This window comes from Lipophrys pholis (genome assembly GCF_963383615.2).
Source record: "Lipophrys pholis genome assembly, chromosome: 12".
NCBI lineage: Eukaryota > Metazoa > Chordata > Actinopteri > Blenniiformes > Blenniidae > Lipophrys > Lipophrys pholis.
In genome coordinates, this window is record NC_137641.1 from 19,231,711 (window position 1) to 19,249,408 (window position 17,698).

At 40.2% G+C, this 17,698-nt stretch overlaps 1 protein-coding gene across 1 annotated transcript; it reads left to right on the forward strand.

Annotated features, from left to right (window-relative positions):
* Positions 1-1,508: 1,508 nt before the first annotated feature.
* cercam (cerebral endothelial cell adhesion molecule) lies at positions 1,509-14,185 on the forward strand. The gene is made up of 12 exons (XM_080476553.1): positions 1,509-2,074; positions 4,529-4,639; positions 5,658-5,775; positions 5,968-6,102; positions 6,228-6,432; positions 6,668-6,787; positions 6,922-6,998; positions 7,800-7,906; positions 8,752-8,884; positions 9,038-9,165; positions 9,857-10,060; positions 12,113-14,185. The coding sequence occupies exons 1-12, from the start codon at positions 1,872-1,874 to the stop codon at positions 12,345-12,347; spliced, it is 1,776 nt and encodes a 591-aa protein (XP_080332679.1). The 5' UTR covers positions 1,509-1,871; the 3' UTR covers positions 12,348-14,185.
* Positions 14,186-17,698: the final 3,513 nt, after the last annotated feature.

Consider the following 17,698-nt stretch of genomic DNA (forward strand, 5'->3'; position numbering starts at 1 on the left):
TAATGACTTGTCTTAAGAAAAGGGTTAATGTGAAGGCCTCCTACCCCTGGTTACCTCCTACCCCTGGTGGCTGTAACTATACTAGAGTCCCCCCCCAAAACACCCAAACCCCCCCTTCACACACAGTGTGTGATGATATTATCATTATGAAGCCTCCATAGCTGCAGAGGCAAAAAGGTGATCTCTCAATAATGCTGATTAAGTGGTGGGAGAAATTCTCTAGATCTTATCATCCTGAATGTGAAATACTTTGATAAACGTATGGCAGAAATATGAGAATAACACATTCTAGGTGTATTATTAAGTAGCAGGGTAATTATACTGAGTGCTTCCTTCAGGTGAGTTAAATTAACCTCGTAATCGTGCTTAAGTGCAGCGTTTGATAAAAACTAAATGAGCTATATCTCAAAAAAAAAAAACAACCCCAGATCAGATCAGAGGCCTCAGGGCAGCATGAATGAGGGTCCTTCTCCTGAATCAAAAGCGCCTCCTGCTGGTGAGATTGAGAAGTGACAGAAAACTATCGATTCAAAACAACAGCTGGATTTATATTACAACTTTATCCAATGTGTGCCCAAGATATCATTAAATAATTGAACTGTTTAATATATATAGGAATATAAGTATGTATGGTAGAATTAGTGATTGAGAAATGCTCACATTACCAGGACTCTTTTTCAGACATGCCAAATTGTTTATTAATTTTTGCCTGTACTTATTGAAAAAAAAAACTTTGATCACTTCGTCATTCACTGATTAGTTTACTGGGATCAAGATGAATTTTGCGGTATTTGTATTTTAGTGGGCATATTAAAATAGGTAACTGTACTTGTACTCAAGTATGATGGACAGCATGTTATCTACTTTGCTCTTTTCAAAATCATAAATGGACACAAAGATTATCCGCTGTTTCAATTGTTATTCAGTTTTGGTTTTTTTTAAATTGTATAATTCCTTAAAATGATGCTGATTCACAAAAATAATCTCACAGAGAAGATGTGTTTCTATGCTGATTTCCTCCACTGGGGGTGCTGGAGAAAATTCCAGCTGACTGGTCGAAGGCAAGGTGAACCTGGACAGGCCATGAGTCCATCACAGGCTAAACAGAGACAAACAATCACACCGTATCATTTTAGTCAACAAGAAACGTTGAATTGTGAGAGTGTCATTCATTGCATGAGACTTTAGAATAAGCACACTATCCAGACTCGAACCAGGGCTCTTCTCCTGTAAGGTGAGAGCTCATCACTACACCACCCAGACATCCAGGTAAGTGAGTACACAGGTTAAAAAAGAAAAGAAAAAAAGATGTCTGATAATGCAGTTACATGCAGCTTGAATATAACTAATACTTTGAGTAGTTTTTGCGAATATTACATATAGCTGTGCACTGGAAGGGCAGTTTCATTAGCATTATCTATTTATGAGTTTGTAACATTATTTATGACTCCAGTTAAGCTTTTTATGTGTTCACTTGTAACTTTTTATTGTTGGATTAAGCCTGATGTAGTTTGCTGATGGGATATTTCCTGCTTTCCTCCACTGTGACAAAAAGGCTCAGTTTCTTCAGAGGTTTGTTTTTTTTAGGGGGGGTTCTTCACAAACACTTCAAATCACGCCTCTTTTTCCCCTCTTTTTCTTTTTATGGATATCACATCCAAATCCTTTTCCTTTTTCCTCACAGCGGAAGATGAAACGTAACAGTCTGTGGGATCTGGGTTGGATTTGTTCCTTGAGGAGAAACATAAAGTGAAGAAGGGGGGCAGAGGAATTGGGAAAAGCCCTTTTTTTCCTCTTGGACTGCTGACGCGTACAGAGGCGACGCTCGGAAGCTCCGTGGAGCTTTTTTTTACGCACTATCCTCCACAGCCATGTTGCTCCACTTTCTACTTTTAGGGGCCTTGTTTTTCCGGGCTGACTGCTACTTTTCGGAGGAAAAGTACCCGGAGGAGTCGAAAATGCAGCTTCCCACCGTGGTGATCGCTCTCATAGCCCGGAACGCAGCGCACTCGCTGCCCTACTACCTCGGAGCCCTGGAGAGACTCGACTACCCCAAAGATCGCATCTCACTGTGGTGGGTTTTCCTGCGTGCATGCCCCGGCAGTCTGTTGTCCGCCTTTTATCCGACTATAGCAGCCGTTCAAAAGGTCAATGGCATTTAAATGAGTTTGTGAAAGCAGCAGTGTGCGCCCCCCCTCCCTCCCTCCTCCTCTTCCTCCTCTTCCTCCCAAGCCTCTATCAGCCGCACTGCTTTACATTCCTTTCTCCCTTTTAAAGTTTTTTTCTCAAGTTTTTGGAGCCCCGGTTTATCTTCTAAGATGACTATAGGTGTAAACACGACCATGAAACTTCAATCTGAGCTGACCCGGTTTGATTTGATCAGGCCATTCCTCTATGATGTGTCATGACTCATCCCGTTTGAAATGTAATGCAGGAAATCCATACAGAAGATTCTGCTTGAGGGGCTCATGGGAATCGGCCTCTCCAGTTTTAAATAGTTGGTTTCTGACTGTTTATATCTGCTCCTAATTATTTGTACTTTGTCAATGTCTCTATTAAATGTCTTCATTTAGTATGGAACTTTCATGAGTTCACCTAGTTCTATATGTGTTGGATATTATAAGTATGTCTGTGATGGGCCTGTCCAGGGTGTGCGTCCTCTTCTGAACTGGCTTAAGTCGAGGGAGATTGATGGATATACTGTTATTCTTTTTGTGTATTTAACCTCAAAATTACTTTTATTTTTGTCATCTACACCACTTTATCCAACTCAGGGCAGATTGTGGGTGAACACATAAAAGACTAACAAACCACACACATTTACACCGAGGGGAAATTTACAGCCTCAATAATTTGACAATAGCAGTTACATTGATAAAAAAAAAAAAAGCACTTCACATTTTCAATAAGTTGTAATACATAGGCAACACTTCCCTATAATAATAATGACAATAATCTATTTTAACGATATCATACGTAAAGTACCTCCCAGAGAAGGAGAAAATAAAGTTATTAAAATCAACAGTCACAAGAGACTTTATAAACCTGATACAAATGGTGAAAAGAGAAACAGGTGCTTCCAAGAAAAGTTCTTAGATTATGTGAAACATCGGCAGTGACTTTTTTTATTAGTTCCTCATACATTTCTACATGTTTCATTGAGAATCATCTAATGTCAACATAAAATTGAGAGTTTCCTTTGGAGGGTGCAGAATAGCAGCTCATACATTTCGTCTAAACCTAATTTGTTAAGAACATACAGCAGCTGTCACAAAGAATATGATTCAGTACTTGTGTTAAATACTGAGGCATCTCAACCTTTTGAAAGAAATCCAGCTAGAAATCTATAACATTTGAAAATGTTTGAGGATGTTTTATTGGAGCAATTTTGTAGTTAATACATTGTATTCCATGTCAACATGATTTGTGCATTTTGGCGGCTATGGTGAGGTTACAGAAGTGGGCCTGAGATCAGGGGTTCATAGGATTGAATCCCTACTGCTGACAGGTTCCCCGCTGTGGGTCCTCAAGGCCCTTGACCCCCCCCAGCTGCTTCACCTGAAGAAAAGCTTTACTGGAGTTACACTTTTAAAGGAAACTCATTGAAACAGATATTTACTGCATGTTTCATTGAAAATCATCTAATGTCAACATAAAATTGAGAGTTTCCTTCGGAGGGTGCAAAGCAGAGAAGCAGTTAAATCACACTAACATGTGGTATGTTAAACGGCATGTTTACGGAAACTAAAGTGAGTAAACATCCCATTTCCAGGGGAAGCTGTGGCGGGTTCCCCACCAATGCCTCTAATGTCTTTTGCTGGATCAAAGGTCAAAGCTAATTATGTGTTTTAAGTTTTGCACCAAGTTAAGTGTTTATAAACTCTAGAGAGCAGATGAACCTTCGCCAAAACTGTAACCTTTATTCCCAGCGTCTGTAGTTCTTGCATACACACAGAGGCTTTCTTTCTTCTTTTTGTTTTTAAGATTTCAAGTCAAATGTGAACATTTAGTGACCTAAATTAAGGATGTTTGTAAAATTGCTCCTAAAATCTTGGACCCTGCTCCATATTGTGGTCCGTGAGCGGTTTGATGACACTCGTTCTGAAAATCACAACGAAAGAGGTTTTAGTCTAACAAACAGTGTGAAGGAGAACACATACCTATTATGCTTGTCATGAGAAAATGATGGCAGTTAAAGCAGGAATTATATGGAAAAACCTCAACCTCATGCACCAGATAAGCTTCCATTGTAACATTAGACCAGTTTACTGAGATTGTGTGTCACTCAATAGTTTATAATCTATATAACGTGCATGTGAACATTTCTACCACTCACGATCCCAAAATAGTAGTGCTCCAAAGGTTTAAAAAAAAAAAAAAGTGCAGCAGAGCACATTTCTCACTCTGCCAACCCGTCAAATGATTTCGTTTGAATTTTCGTTGCGAAAGTATTCCAGAAGTTCTTCGAAAGATGTGTATTCGTTGTTCTCACTTTCGCTTAATGTTCTGTTTTCTCTGTGTCTCCCAGGGCGGCTACGGATCACAACTCGGACAACACCACGGCCATACTGAAAGAATGGCTGACTGTCATGCAGAAATATTACCATTATGTTGAGTGGAGACCAATGGATAAACCCATGTAAGTTCAGTTTTACAACAGTGTCCAACTAGTCCAACATTTCCCAGGTCAGATCGGGGCAAACTGTCGTGATGCAGGAGACTATCTGAGCAAAACCATGAAACCCAAACTACGCTGAAGGCTACAGAAACTGTGCAGATCAGGGACCAACATTAATAACATTTCAGAGGGCTTCTATTTTTAATCAGAGATTTCATGTCATTTATATTCAATTTCATTAAAGGGAATTCATTAAATGTTAATATTTTCAGACGTTTCTTTAAAACTATAAGGGGGGAAAAAAATCATAGTTGTCGTCGTTCAGAGATCATTATGCTGTAATTTTACTGTGAAAACTAGATTGTATGTGAATGTGAATTGAATGAGTTTAACACCCCTGGTCTGGAAAGTTTGCAGATCCTGTTTTGATTATGGTTCAACCCAAACAATACAAATGCTCTTTGCTGAGTAAGGAAAGGTGCAGCATGTCTCTGCTTGATCTGGGGGGATCATTAGATCATGAGTGGAGATGATATGCGCCGCTTATATATTCAATGTGACTGAACTCAGCTACAGTCATTCAAATTGGACAGGACTGTCAGTCCTTCTTAATTCCACGGATTCCATACATCTATCTTCAAATAGTTTGAACATTAACGTTGGGCTTCGACCTATTTTTTATTTTTGTTATAGTACTACTTTTTATATGCATCCCACCTTCTAAGAATTATTTTACATGTAAAACCTAATCTTGTGTATGGGTGGCATGTCCTGACATTATAACTATTTTGCTTTTATATTTGTGATGCATCAAATTATCTCCGTATCTAGAGCAACGTGGTCTGCATTATTGTATACAAGCGGGAGCAAAAAGCATTTCCAGAAGCTTAAGTGGAGATTTGACCAATTTAAGAAAAGCGTCTCCCTACAGAAACGACTTGGCCTAACTTAGTTATAAGTTTTAAGATATAAGATAATAGAGTATTGGTGCAGGATTATAGCAATATATAGTGCTTTAATAAAATCTTTTGTCTCTTAGATCCTACGCAGGAGAGCTGGGTCCGAAGCACTGGCCCAACAGCAGATATGAATATGTGATGAAGCTGAAGCAGGGGGCACTTAACTTCGCCAGGAAACGCTGGGCTGACTACATCTTGGTACATTATAACACAGCCTCTCTTGTGATAGCAGTGTGAGATTCACATCAATGACTTTCTTCATTCAGAAGATAGAAATTGTCTCTTCTTTTCATTAGTTACTGGCAGCCATTGTTCTATTGAGAAAAGACCCTGCACTCCCTCTCAGGCTTTGCGCTCTCTTCTTTTGTCTTCTCTGTTTCTCCGTTTCAGTACGCTGACACAGACAATATCCTCACCAACCCAGACACCCTCAACTTGATGATAGCGGAAAACAAGTCAGTCATCGCTCCCATGTTAGACTCTCAGGGAGCGTACTCCAACTACTGGTGTGGAATCACTCCACAGGTGAGCGGTGCTTTTGAAACATGAAGCAGGAAGGAAGTGCAGGATAAAAATAGCCAGAAAAGACAACAGAAGCTTAAAAAAAAAAAAGGGTTTCTTTTTTTGTGTGTGTGTGTGTGTCTTCTCAGGGATATTATCGTCGCACGGCAGAATACTTTCCAACCCGTCACCGCCACAGACTGGGCTGCTTCCCGACGCCGATGGTTCACAGCACAGTGCTGCTGGATCTGAGGAAGGAGGGCATGAAGAAACTGGCTTTCTTCCCTCCTCACGAAGACTACTCGTGGCCTTATGATGACATCATCATCTTTGCCTTCTCCTGCCGGGCCGCAGGTTTGTGTCTGTTCACCGCCATGAAATGGCTGGAAGAACCCAGAGACTGCAATCCATCCATTCGTTAATCTTCTATATCACTGACATCTACACACGTCGGCGTTCACATGTCGAGGCAATTTAAAAACCAACATTCAGCCTTAAATTTGTGTTTTTGAACTGGGTTTACATTTCCTGTCTCTCGTTCTCGTCCATTCTTTCACCCGTCACCTGGCTGATCTTCGTCGCTGCTCAGAGATCCAGATGTACCTGTGCAACAAGGAGCGCTACGGCTACCTGAACGTCCCGGCCAAGCCTCACCAAACTGTAGAAGATGACCGCCTCAACTTTGTCCATGTCCAGCTTGAGGCCATGAGTGAGAACACACAGAGAAACTAACAGTGCACATTCGTAAATGTTTCTTCTACAGCCTACATCTGCAGATGTTCATGTTGTGTTGATTTGACTGTTTTTTTAATTTTCTTTTTCTCCCCACACTGGCTCAAATAGTTGATGGTCCCCCCATGCATCCCTCCCGCTATGTCCACATGTTCCCGAAGCAGAGAGACCTCATGGGATTTGATGAGGCGAGAAGCATTCCTTTGTTTTGTGGACGTTCTCATCTCATTGTGCCTTTTTCCGTGTCATGAGCATCGCATTACATTTTAGAACTTGCAAAGATGAGAGCATGAAGCTATTCAAATTATTTCTGTAGTTAAACCTCAGGTTTTCAACATAGTTCGTCCCCGAAATGTTGCACAACGAAAATGTTTCTCATAAGAATCCATTTTAAATAATCCATTCCTGATCCTTTGGATAAAAACATTTTGCGCTCTGAATAATGTAAAGAAATGTCTGCAAGTGCAATATAGTACTATATTATAACACACCAACTGAATAAAGTTGTGAAACAGATTTACTTTTTGCTTCCTTTTCTAACCTGTGCCGAGGAGTCTCGATGGTACAGGTGGAGGAGTGGAGAGGAGTTGAGAAGAAAGAGATATTAATGTCTGGAAACTAAACTCCAAAGCCCGATTTTAAACCCGGATGCTGTTTTCATGCTTCCATATGATCTCTTTCTGCACCTCTATTGTTTTTCTAATTACTTTCCTCTTTGCCCTTTTGCCTTGACAAACTGTCCTAATCCCCACTCTTTTAAGCAGAGTTGGTGCATTTAGGAGTTTTGACATTGTTTGTAAAGCGTTTTGTTTTGAAAACTGAGCTGCTTGAAAACCAAAGTTTAACTTCTTTTCCCCATCATTTTGAATCTTGCCCTCGCTGTAAACGTTTTCCAGGATGTTTTGAAATTAAGAAAGCAGAAAGTTCATGTCAAACCTGAAGTCCTGAAAGCTTCAGTATAGATCTCACAATTCGTTCTTTCTCATCAGATATATCTGATTAATCTGCGGCGCCGTCCCGACCGAAGAGACAGGATGTTGTTCTCCTTGAACGAGCTGGAGATCGACGTGAAGGTGGTCGACGCTATTGACGGAAAGTGAGTTTATGCTTGGAAGTTTGATGCAGTCTAAGCAGGCTGGAAAAAGCATTTGAAGTATTTTCACAACAATGAGGAAAGCAAACAATGCCAGAATGGCAGACATTGAGAGTAAATGTGCCACATGATGGAGTAGCGGTTAGTGCTCCTGCCTCACATGTTTAAACAGTCTAATGACTTGAGTCTGGGATTAAATCATCACTCTCTTGCCTTTAGATGTTAATAGGAGTGTATCTTGTCATTAAGTTGAATTAAACGGTATAAAAGCGGATCAATGTATTCATGGAGCGTAAACCCAGACAGGAAAACTGTTAAAAATCAAACCCAAGTCTGGCTGAAAACACTGAAATCCAAACCCAGAGCATCTTTTTGCACATGCCCAGGTAATGTTTATAATGGCAACATACACAGAATACCTTAGCTGTCCTATACTAAGTGTTTTAATGCTAAAGTGACACATTCCAATATACATTTCTTTGTACATATACTTTCAGTTTTATGTGAAATTTAAATAAAGTTTATGCTTCCTCTCTGACTTAGTTTTATTTGCCTCACAATCATAGTTCAGCTTACAAGTGCTGATTATACCGTTTGCTTTCAGATCCCATTTCTAAATTCTAAATGAAGACTTTGATGCTATAAAAGTTCTGCAGCTAAATATACTTCATTTGTTAACACACAAACAATTTTCTTATTTGGGAGCACTCGTAAAAAAAACCTTTTTTTTTTTTTTTTTAAAGTTGGGCACTGGGATTAAGACTACTTCCATTTGGTGTTTTATTGTTGCTCATGATTGTGCCACAGCCTAACCACTGTGTGTTTTTGTGTGTCTTTTTGCTTTGCAGTGCGCTGAACAGCAGCGACATTAAGATTTTAGGTGTCGACTTGCTGCCAGGCTACTATGACCCTTTTTCTGGACGCACTCTGACCAAAGGGGAAGTGGGTTGTTTCCTCAGCCACTACTTCATCTGGAAGGAGGTTAGTGGACGTCCATACAGTAAACATGAACATGAATCCCTCATGAGCGATGCATAATTGCATTCACCAACACGATGTACTATGATTTGTAAGTCTCTTGATAGAATTCTGGGCTTTGGCGACGTGTATGAACATGTTCTCTGTTATCCTCAGATGGTGGACATGCAGATGGAAAAGGCGGTCATCTTTGAAGACGACGTTCGTTTCCAGGCCAACTTCAAGCGTCGACTGATCAGGCTGATGGAGGAAGTGGAGCAGGTGGAGCTGGACTGGGACATCATGTAAGACAGAACAAGTCAATTCATTAAAAAAGGTTTGACACCACCAGTTCATAGTTTCAAAATACAGGATTTTAACCAAAATGTACTGCAGTGTGTGGCGTAAGTATAGTTAATCTTGATGCACGAGTGATTAAATGGTTTGAATTGAAGTGTTATGTCCAGTCCGTGAGTGAAGAAGCCTTGGGAGGGGGATGCATTTTTTATTCCTCCATGTGGTAAGCAGACGATGAGATATGTAGACCAGATTGTGCGTTTTCCCTTCAGTCCCATCACACTCTGCATAATGCTTCGCTTCGTTTGTTTGAAAGTTATTCACAACTTGAAATAAGTGACTGAAAATATTTTATCCCCAGGTCTGTTGAGGGGGGGAGGTCATAAAATATGAACTTCTGGAAAGGCAGCAAATGTCAGAGCTTCTTCAATTAGTTGAGTGGCCTCAGGGGACAAATTCTTTCTCCCGTGTGTGTGTGTGTGTGTGTGTGTGTGTGTGTGTGTGTGTGTGTGTGTGTGTGTGTGTGTGTGTGTTTTCAGTGTTTTACAACAGGATTCTGATCAAATTCACATTGCTGTTGGACACTCACGCAAAGTGAAGAAGAAAATAGTTTCCCATGACAAGAACAGATTTTATTATTCACGTGACGTTTGTGATTGACTCTCCATTCTTTCTTGTATCGACTTTGTGTTGCTGCAGTTATTTGGGCAGGAAACAGGTGAATCCTGCAAATGAAGAGCCAGTGGAGGATGTACATAACTTGGTGGTGGCCGGCTACTCGTATTGGACTCTGTCCTACATCATCTCCCTGCAGGGAGCCCAGAAACTGCTCAACGCTGAGCCGCTTTCCAAGATGCTGCCGGTCGATGAATTTCTCCCCATCATGTACGACAAACACCCAAAGTACGTATGAAATCAACTGCACCAACAGAAATGTGCTCGTTTCTTGTTCCTAAACCGGCATAAGTACAGTACATACTCGATTTCAGTGATTCACAACCTTCTTTTTGTTTTTTGGAGACACTCAAAACGTGTTTGGAAAAAGCTCTGATTTCCCAAAACAACTGACAGCCCTCTAATGTCCCACTTATAGGACCTATAAAGCAAAACCCAGACATCATAATTACTAAAAACACTCTTTGGTTCAAGCTGTCTAAACTTGTATGCACACTTTATGTTTAGGTTCAGCTCATTTCTGTGTGGCGCTTTTAGATTAAAGAACTTTAGTGAAGCCTGTGGTCTTGTTTCTCTAAAAGAGGTGACTTTATTATAAAGCTGAATAGAAACACCACATTTCAAAATAGGCCTTTTGCTCAAATTTTTTTAGTTTGAGCTTTATTCCAGCGTATTCGTCTGGAATTGATTGTTTCACTTTGTACACTGACACTTTTTTTAAGCACGCACTTAAACAGCCGGCGGGGATTTTGATTTAATTGCAGCAGGCTTGTGCTTTTACTTAAAGATACAATTCTTTTGACATTTTCAGCCACGCTTGTTGTTTAGCAGTGCGAACCGAAAGTATTGGTAGGTCGGCTTGGACCGAAATGTTTTAGCCGTTGTTGCTGGATTTCATGTCAAACTGTCGCAGATATATTGCTTCATTGTTCTTTGTCCATGAGTGTAACGTCATTACGGGTGTCATTGGCTCCGATATTATGTAAAGACGATTTCCAGACAATGAATCTGGATCATCTCTGACTTTTAAACATGAGGCTTATGATTTTGTCGAAACTTCTTAAAATGCTTTGATAGCCTTGTGAACACATGCCATGAAATCTGGGAGACACATTTTGGTCTGTCTCGACATTCCAGTGATCCACGTTCTTCTGATTTAGAGCCACCATCAGGTCTTAATTTGAGCAGAATGTTTATACCGACATTGGTTTGTTATACTGCCAAACACCAGTCTTATTAGCTTGAGCTGCGTTTTGAGTTTGATAGTATTTTGCAAGTTTTGTCCTAAAGTATCTACTTTCTAAAAGGCGTGTCTTTGTGAGCATGTATGCATTTAGATGGAGTCATCATTGTGACCAAGTTTAGCACACAGCCGCTTTTTTCCTCTTAAAGTCTTTTGCTTCTTCTCTTGCATTCGTTTGGACTCACAAGTTGTCTAATACAATTAAAAGCAAAGCCTTCGTAAAACAGCAATAGAAAAGAATTTTTGCCCAGAACTTTCTGAAATAGTTACGTTTACGTTTCTATTCCTCCAATAAAACCTCTTTTATATTGGAAATAGTTTAGTTTAGAGAATGTGATGGTAGGCCCGTGTGTCATTTGTGGTCATTTCTGCTGCATATCGTAAAATACTGTGAAAATATTGTCTCAGCTCATGGAGGAGACGCTAATCAATTTCTAACCTTCATACCCCAACACCTTCACCGCTCCCTCACCAGCAAACGGTTCTCGGCTCCACGGCTGTAAGAAACGAAACGCACCTTGTGCCGAAGGATCTGCAGACCAGAAGGCTTGGCAGCGTCTCTGTGCTCCATCATGTGTGGAAAACTGGCTTAACGCCAGCCCACTTTCTCTGTTTTCTCTGTGTGTGTCTCTCTCACCTCTGTGATTCTAATTTGATATGCTTGACTACACCACTAAGAATGCACAGAGACTGCGCCCCATGCTCGGGTCCTTCTGTCGCCCCCTCATGCTAAGAGTAACTGAACTCTGCTTCTGTCTCCGATCTGTTGTCAACGCAGTGTATTCCAGATAAATCGCTTTATTTTACTGTGGTGCGTGATTAACATACTGGCCAACATTTTTTTTATCGTTAGTACAGTTTCCATACGGGACTCAGGAGTCTTACACATTGGAATCCACTAAGGATGCAGGAGAAGAAAAACATACACATGAAAAATGAATTTTCTTTTCTTGTGGCTACAACACTGTATGAAATTGATTTGATTTCCTAAACCAGGGTAAACCCTCCACCTCTCTCTCTCTCTCCTCTCTCTGCAGTGAAGACTACAAGTCCCATTTCCCCAACAGAAACCTGAAGGCCTTCAGCACGCGCCCTCTCCTGGTGCAGCCGTGCCACTACGCCGGTGACGCTCAGTGGGTGAGTGACACGGAGACGTCGACTCTGTGGGACGACGACTCGGTCAGGACCGATTGGAGGGGTTCCCACAAGACCCTGAAAGGGGCTGCGCCGGCGCCTGAGATGCTGTCAGCTGCCTACAGGGATGAACTTTAGTGCGGCGCAGACCGTGGCCGTGGTGCACCAGCGGGTCAAAGGGCCAAGAGGTCAGAGAGACAGATGCTGCCTGGAGAAAGTGTTCTCAGACTTTATTTCAGTGGGCTCAATGTCACGCCACGGACCTTCTTTCAGACTGGACTTTGATTGTTTTATCGAAGCGTTTTAGCAGATGTATGGTACGTGATCATTTGTGTTGGGCAAAATAAACCCAAAGGACTCTTTTTTTTTTTTATTATTATTTTTATTATTGAGGCTGTCTATAGGAGATAGTCATGCAGATGTCTTAACATTTTAAATGCTTTAACTTGCACAAAGGATTTTCCTGAGAACAATCACACGTTTGTCTTTATGCAGAGAAAAGCTGATGTAAACATACAATCATTTTGTTTTAAATGTATTCTTGTTGTGGCGTTTGTGTGATTGTGATGGTTGCGCGTTTGCAATGTTCATCTGTTTTTCTAAAATGAGGTGACGTTTCAGGGACTTTTGGTTTATCTGTTGAGTACAAACTGAGGCTCCAGAAGCTGCTCCGCTCACTGCGCCAAGTCAAATTCTGAACAACCTGTTTTTAAAGTTTTTACGTTGATGCGTGTTAATGTTTGTCCATTTCTCCATTCCTCAGTGTACAACAGGGACTGTTAAGCCATGATAGACTGATCATATTCATGTTGCCATCAACAGTTTCATTGCTGAACTACCTGAGAACAGCGTGTAACTGTGCCAGTGCTGTCGGACTATACTCAGCAAGTATATAGTCAGTGACACTGATAGATTGAATGTTTGCAGGATAGCTAAGTGTTTTTCTCATAGTTTACTAACTCATTCAACTTTTACTCTATTATTGACTCACTGTTTTTCTGGTATTTTCTAGTGGCTGCCCCGTTACCTAAGAGAGTTAAGGGTGGATGAGTAGTAAATATTAGATTCAAGTTTGGTGACCAACTACTTGAATGTGTAACAACATACCAGTAAGAGATTTTAAAGTGTGGGCCAGGCCTCCACTAGGGGGCAACAGAGAGCTACAGGGGAGATGCAGCAGCAGGGTAAATCTGCACTTCATTTCCAAATTGGATTTTTTTTTTTTTTTCAGGTTTGGAGAAAAAAAAACAATGGATGGCGACACTAATTATTAGTATGTAGAGACGAATTAAAATGTTGAAATATGCTTGCATGCATGAGATAAATGAGCTTTTTGGATAACAATTGTGTATAAAACAACCAAAAGCCCAGCCTTGAAATAAAAAAACCCAACTATTTAGTGTGAAACAAAACCTTTGCAGAGTGAAAGTTGGGAAGCAGTGCAATATGCTTCAAGCACTTTGAAAAGCCTTACCTTGAACTTTTAACAGCCAAAATCTTGAAGCGAACCATCGGATTAGGCAGGAAAAAGCTATTTGTCAACATTTTAAACAATCTCACACATCTGTAAACAGAGATTTACTGTGGTCTTGAAGAAGTGTCGACGATTAAAACATTAGTTTAAGTTAAAGTAAATGTGCCAGTGTCGGTGGAAGAAAATGTAACTGTTGCTGCATCGTGAACTAAAAGTATACTGACCCACATGTGATGATATACTTCTCATCTAATATCACACCACAGTTATTTGTGGATTTAGGCCACTCCAAACCTAAATGATTATCCATACGAATCCATGACACTCGTTTCTTCCTGTACGTCATTTTTTTTATTTATTTGTTGAGTCTTTGAGACAATTCAGAAGTTCTGGAGTTCTGCCTCTCTGTGTCTTTGAGGAATACACATGTAAAACAGAATGCAAAGGCTATTGATTCTCAAACTGGTCCAATAGTAATAATAAAAAAAAAACAACAACATTATTTTTTATGATTTTGATTTACTTATCAACGTTATTTGTGTGTACGTCGTTTACAAGATGTTGTAATGACAAGGACTCAACACAAGAGGGGGACATTCTCGATTTTTAACCACATCCAAGCGTCATACTTTCCTCAATTGCTGGCTGCCATATTTGTGGATTTTTTTTTAGTTTTTGTTTGTTGAGGTCACAGTTAGTGTTTAAGGCAATTGTCACATGACTCTAAACTAGATTAAACAAAGTGTGTCATTTTCCCAATTGTCAAGCTGAAACAATATCATGCGTATGCAGCTCTTTGATTACTGTGCAGTCACATGTACGCTCCGTTGTAAAAGTGAATTACAATGAGGCAGACAAACCATTCCAGTATGATAAAGCCTTTAGGTTGTTAATCAACAAAATGTGTTCTCCTTTGAGTTTGTACTAATGCAGGCATAATTTATCATGTGACTAAACAGTCTAGTTAAGGCAGTTTTAGAAGCAGCCACATATACCAACACCTCTTCCATACGTTTTACTGATGAGCTTTACCCTTCACACTTTGAGGGAATTTAGTGTAATAAAAAAATAATGACATTAACTCAATTTCACGCTATGTATCCGTCTTTTATGCAGGTTTTATCAAATTTAGGGTGCTGGACAGGATCCAAACTCTGAGAAACAGAAGGTCACGTACGTTCACATTCAAACCAACTGGGAATTTAGGATCACCACTTAACCTCAAAGGCGTATTTCCAGGAAACAGGAATATCTAGACAAAACCCCCGCATACAAGCAAAGTGTACACAGAAGAGTCCCAATCCAGGCCTTGAACTGGGATGTCAATCCTTTTTGACCACGGTGCTCAAACACTTCACCAGGGCAACTTTGATCATGGTGACTCATCCCATGAGTCATCAAATTGTGACTGAGTACTTTTCCAGGGATTTAGATTAATAAAAACACACACACAAGTGTGCATACACACACGCGCAACCCTAAAATATCTTAAATGTATATGCATGTAATTTTGAAATGAACTCTGAAATAGAATAATTTGGAGTTGTAAAGCCCAAATTATGATTATTAATAATTATCTTTTTTTATTTTATTTACTCAAGGTAGCATGCGACCCTAAGACTACCGAGTCTGCAGTATAATATTCACATAAAGTCCTGTCAGTTTTTTTATTTCTTGCTTTTTGCAGTAATTCTTATGTAGAGATGATTTTTATTGTCACCAATAGTCTGAATAGTTGAACAGCCAGTGTGGAATTTTTCTCAAGTGTGTTTCTTTAATCAGTAGTAATTCTTTTCTGTCTATAAAAGTTTCCGTTTTCAGATTTTGTTTTCCCCCCCTGCTTTACTTTTTTGTAATGATCCTTGATTACATGCTTTGTTTTCTCTTTTGTTACAAGTGAGAAGAAATGGCAGGTAGAGAAGTACAGATACTTCAGTAAAGCACTTACGTAGAATTGTCTTGTTTCCGTTAATGATCACATGTTTTTCTGGAGGTTTTATGTTTGCATCACACATCTCAGTTTGATCTCATCGAAGAGAAAAGTTTTGGGTTTTGGCTCAAAGAAGAGAAATGTTCAGTGAAAACATCCCTTTAATACCTACCGTTACCAGGTTTTCTTTAATTTTCCGGTCTATATTTATATCATCCAAGGTTGCAGGGGACTGAATCCCATCCAAACTACTCCTGGGCTGGAAGGCAGAAATTTAGATCCAACAAATATCCTTTTGGCTATTGGCTTGTGGAAGGCAGCTGGACTACCTGTAGAAAACCCACGCAGGCACAAGAAAAATATACAAGCTCCTACTAAAATGTTCTAACCAAGGATCAAGCCCAGTTCTCTTTGCAGTGAGATGTATTTTCTTTATTAACATAAATCTATCATAATCTGTGTGCTTTCACTCCATCTGCAGATGATTATTTTCTCCAATCCTAATATATTAAAAAAACAGGCTGAATTGAAATACAGATACCTGCTGCCCTTTGACGTTTGAGAACATGAGTATAACCTGCCCGGAAGACCAGTGAAACAGCAAAATACACGCGAATTATAAGTGAATAGCTGCTCTGATTCCAGGAATGTTTTATTTTTGCACATCCATGTTTCTGGGCTTTTTTGTACAGAGTTTGCATGTTCCTCCTGTGTGAGCTTGGGTTTTCTTTGATTTATCTCTAAAATCATGCACTTGAAATAATGAGTGACTCTAAAATGCTTGCCGATGTGAATGCATGGAAGGCCCGTCTGTGTTTGCTTTATGAAACACCCTTAGGTAAAGTTTTGTGTAAAGTTTGCACTTACTTATGTTCTTGATGCAGACACGAGGGAGGTTACCCTGGAGCATACACCATACAGTCTTTCTCCTGCCACTGATAAGAATGAACGGATTCTATCTGCAGACAAGTTACAATATGCAGCCCATGTGCTTAATAGTCAGGTCGCTTCCAGCTCTGCATGTCCAGAAAAAACCCCAAACCCTGCTACTACACCTCATAAAAAATGTCTTGCAAAAGAGACAAAGTTCAAAGGTTGTTGCAAACCATTTTCTTTTATCAAGAGAGAGAGAGAGAGAGAGAGAAAGAGGGGGAGAGAGGATGCAACATTTCTGCCCCTGCCCAGCTGAAGGCTGTGTGAACCAGAAAGAACCTCCTCTCACAGGACAGACCCTCAACTCCGCTCCTTATTGGCTGAGGGGAGGAGGTGGGGATCCGTAGGCCAACTTAACAGCTGCATATGGCTGAGAGCTGCAGAGTGCAAAGTTTCATAATGGCTTTGAGCCCTCTTCTCTTCTCTTCTCTTCTCTTCTCTTCTCTTCTCTTCTCTTCTCTTCTCTTCTCTTCTCTTCTCTTCTCTTCTCTTCTCTTCTCTTCTCTTCTGCTTGGTTAGGCTCCAGGCCCTCAAAGGGTTTCCACAGCAGATGTGACCGTGTGGCGTCCCCTTTTATCACTCGCACTTTCACGTGCTTACTCAACATGAACAAACAACAAACGTCCATTTTCAGGGCTCATGCTGTGCGAACCTTTTCACAGAATATTCATATGGATGCATTTGCATTGCGCAGATTTAAACCGGTATGGCCCCATTTCTATACTACTGGTTTTACAAGGTATACGTTTTTATAGCTGTTTCTAAAAGTTTACTGTGATGCTAAATGTTTACTCTACCACAACGGAGAATGATTCCATTCATTTATCTTTTTTTGATAAAGGATAAGTCAGGGAAAATCTTATATGATGGCAAATTGACTAAAGCAGATGTGTAGCTCACACCTTTACTGTCTCATAAAAAGGAAAAGAAATTGGATAAGACGGAGGAACTTGGGATTATGGGAGAGACTCAAAGTGGAGCAGCAATCCCTCCACATTGAGTGGAGCCAGTTGAGGCGTGCAAGAATAATGCAGTGGTCGATCGACTCACTACACCATCTTGTGGTACAATGTGGTATTGCAAGGCAGCAATAGATAAACTCACTCCCATTTCCCATAATTTACTTCTTATACTGTACTGCATCTTCAACAA

Coding starts and splice junctions, on each gene's coding strand:
- cercam (XM_080476553.1), top strand. CDS start 1,872: ATGTTGCTCCACTTTCTACTTTTAGGGGCCTTGTTTTTCCGGGCTGAC. Junction 5,776..5,967: donor GCTGGGCTGACTACATCTTG/GTACATTATAAC, acceptor TCTCCGTTTCAG/TACGCTGACACAGACAATAT. Junction 7,907..8,751: donor GTCGACGCTATTGACGGAAA/GTGAGTTTATGC, acceptor TTTGCTTTGCAG/TGCGCTGAACAGCAGCGACA.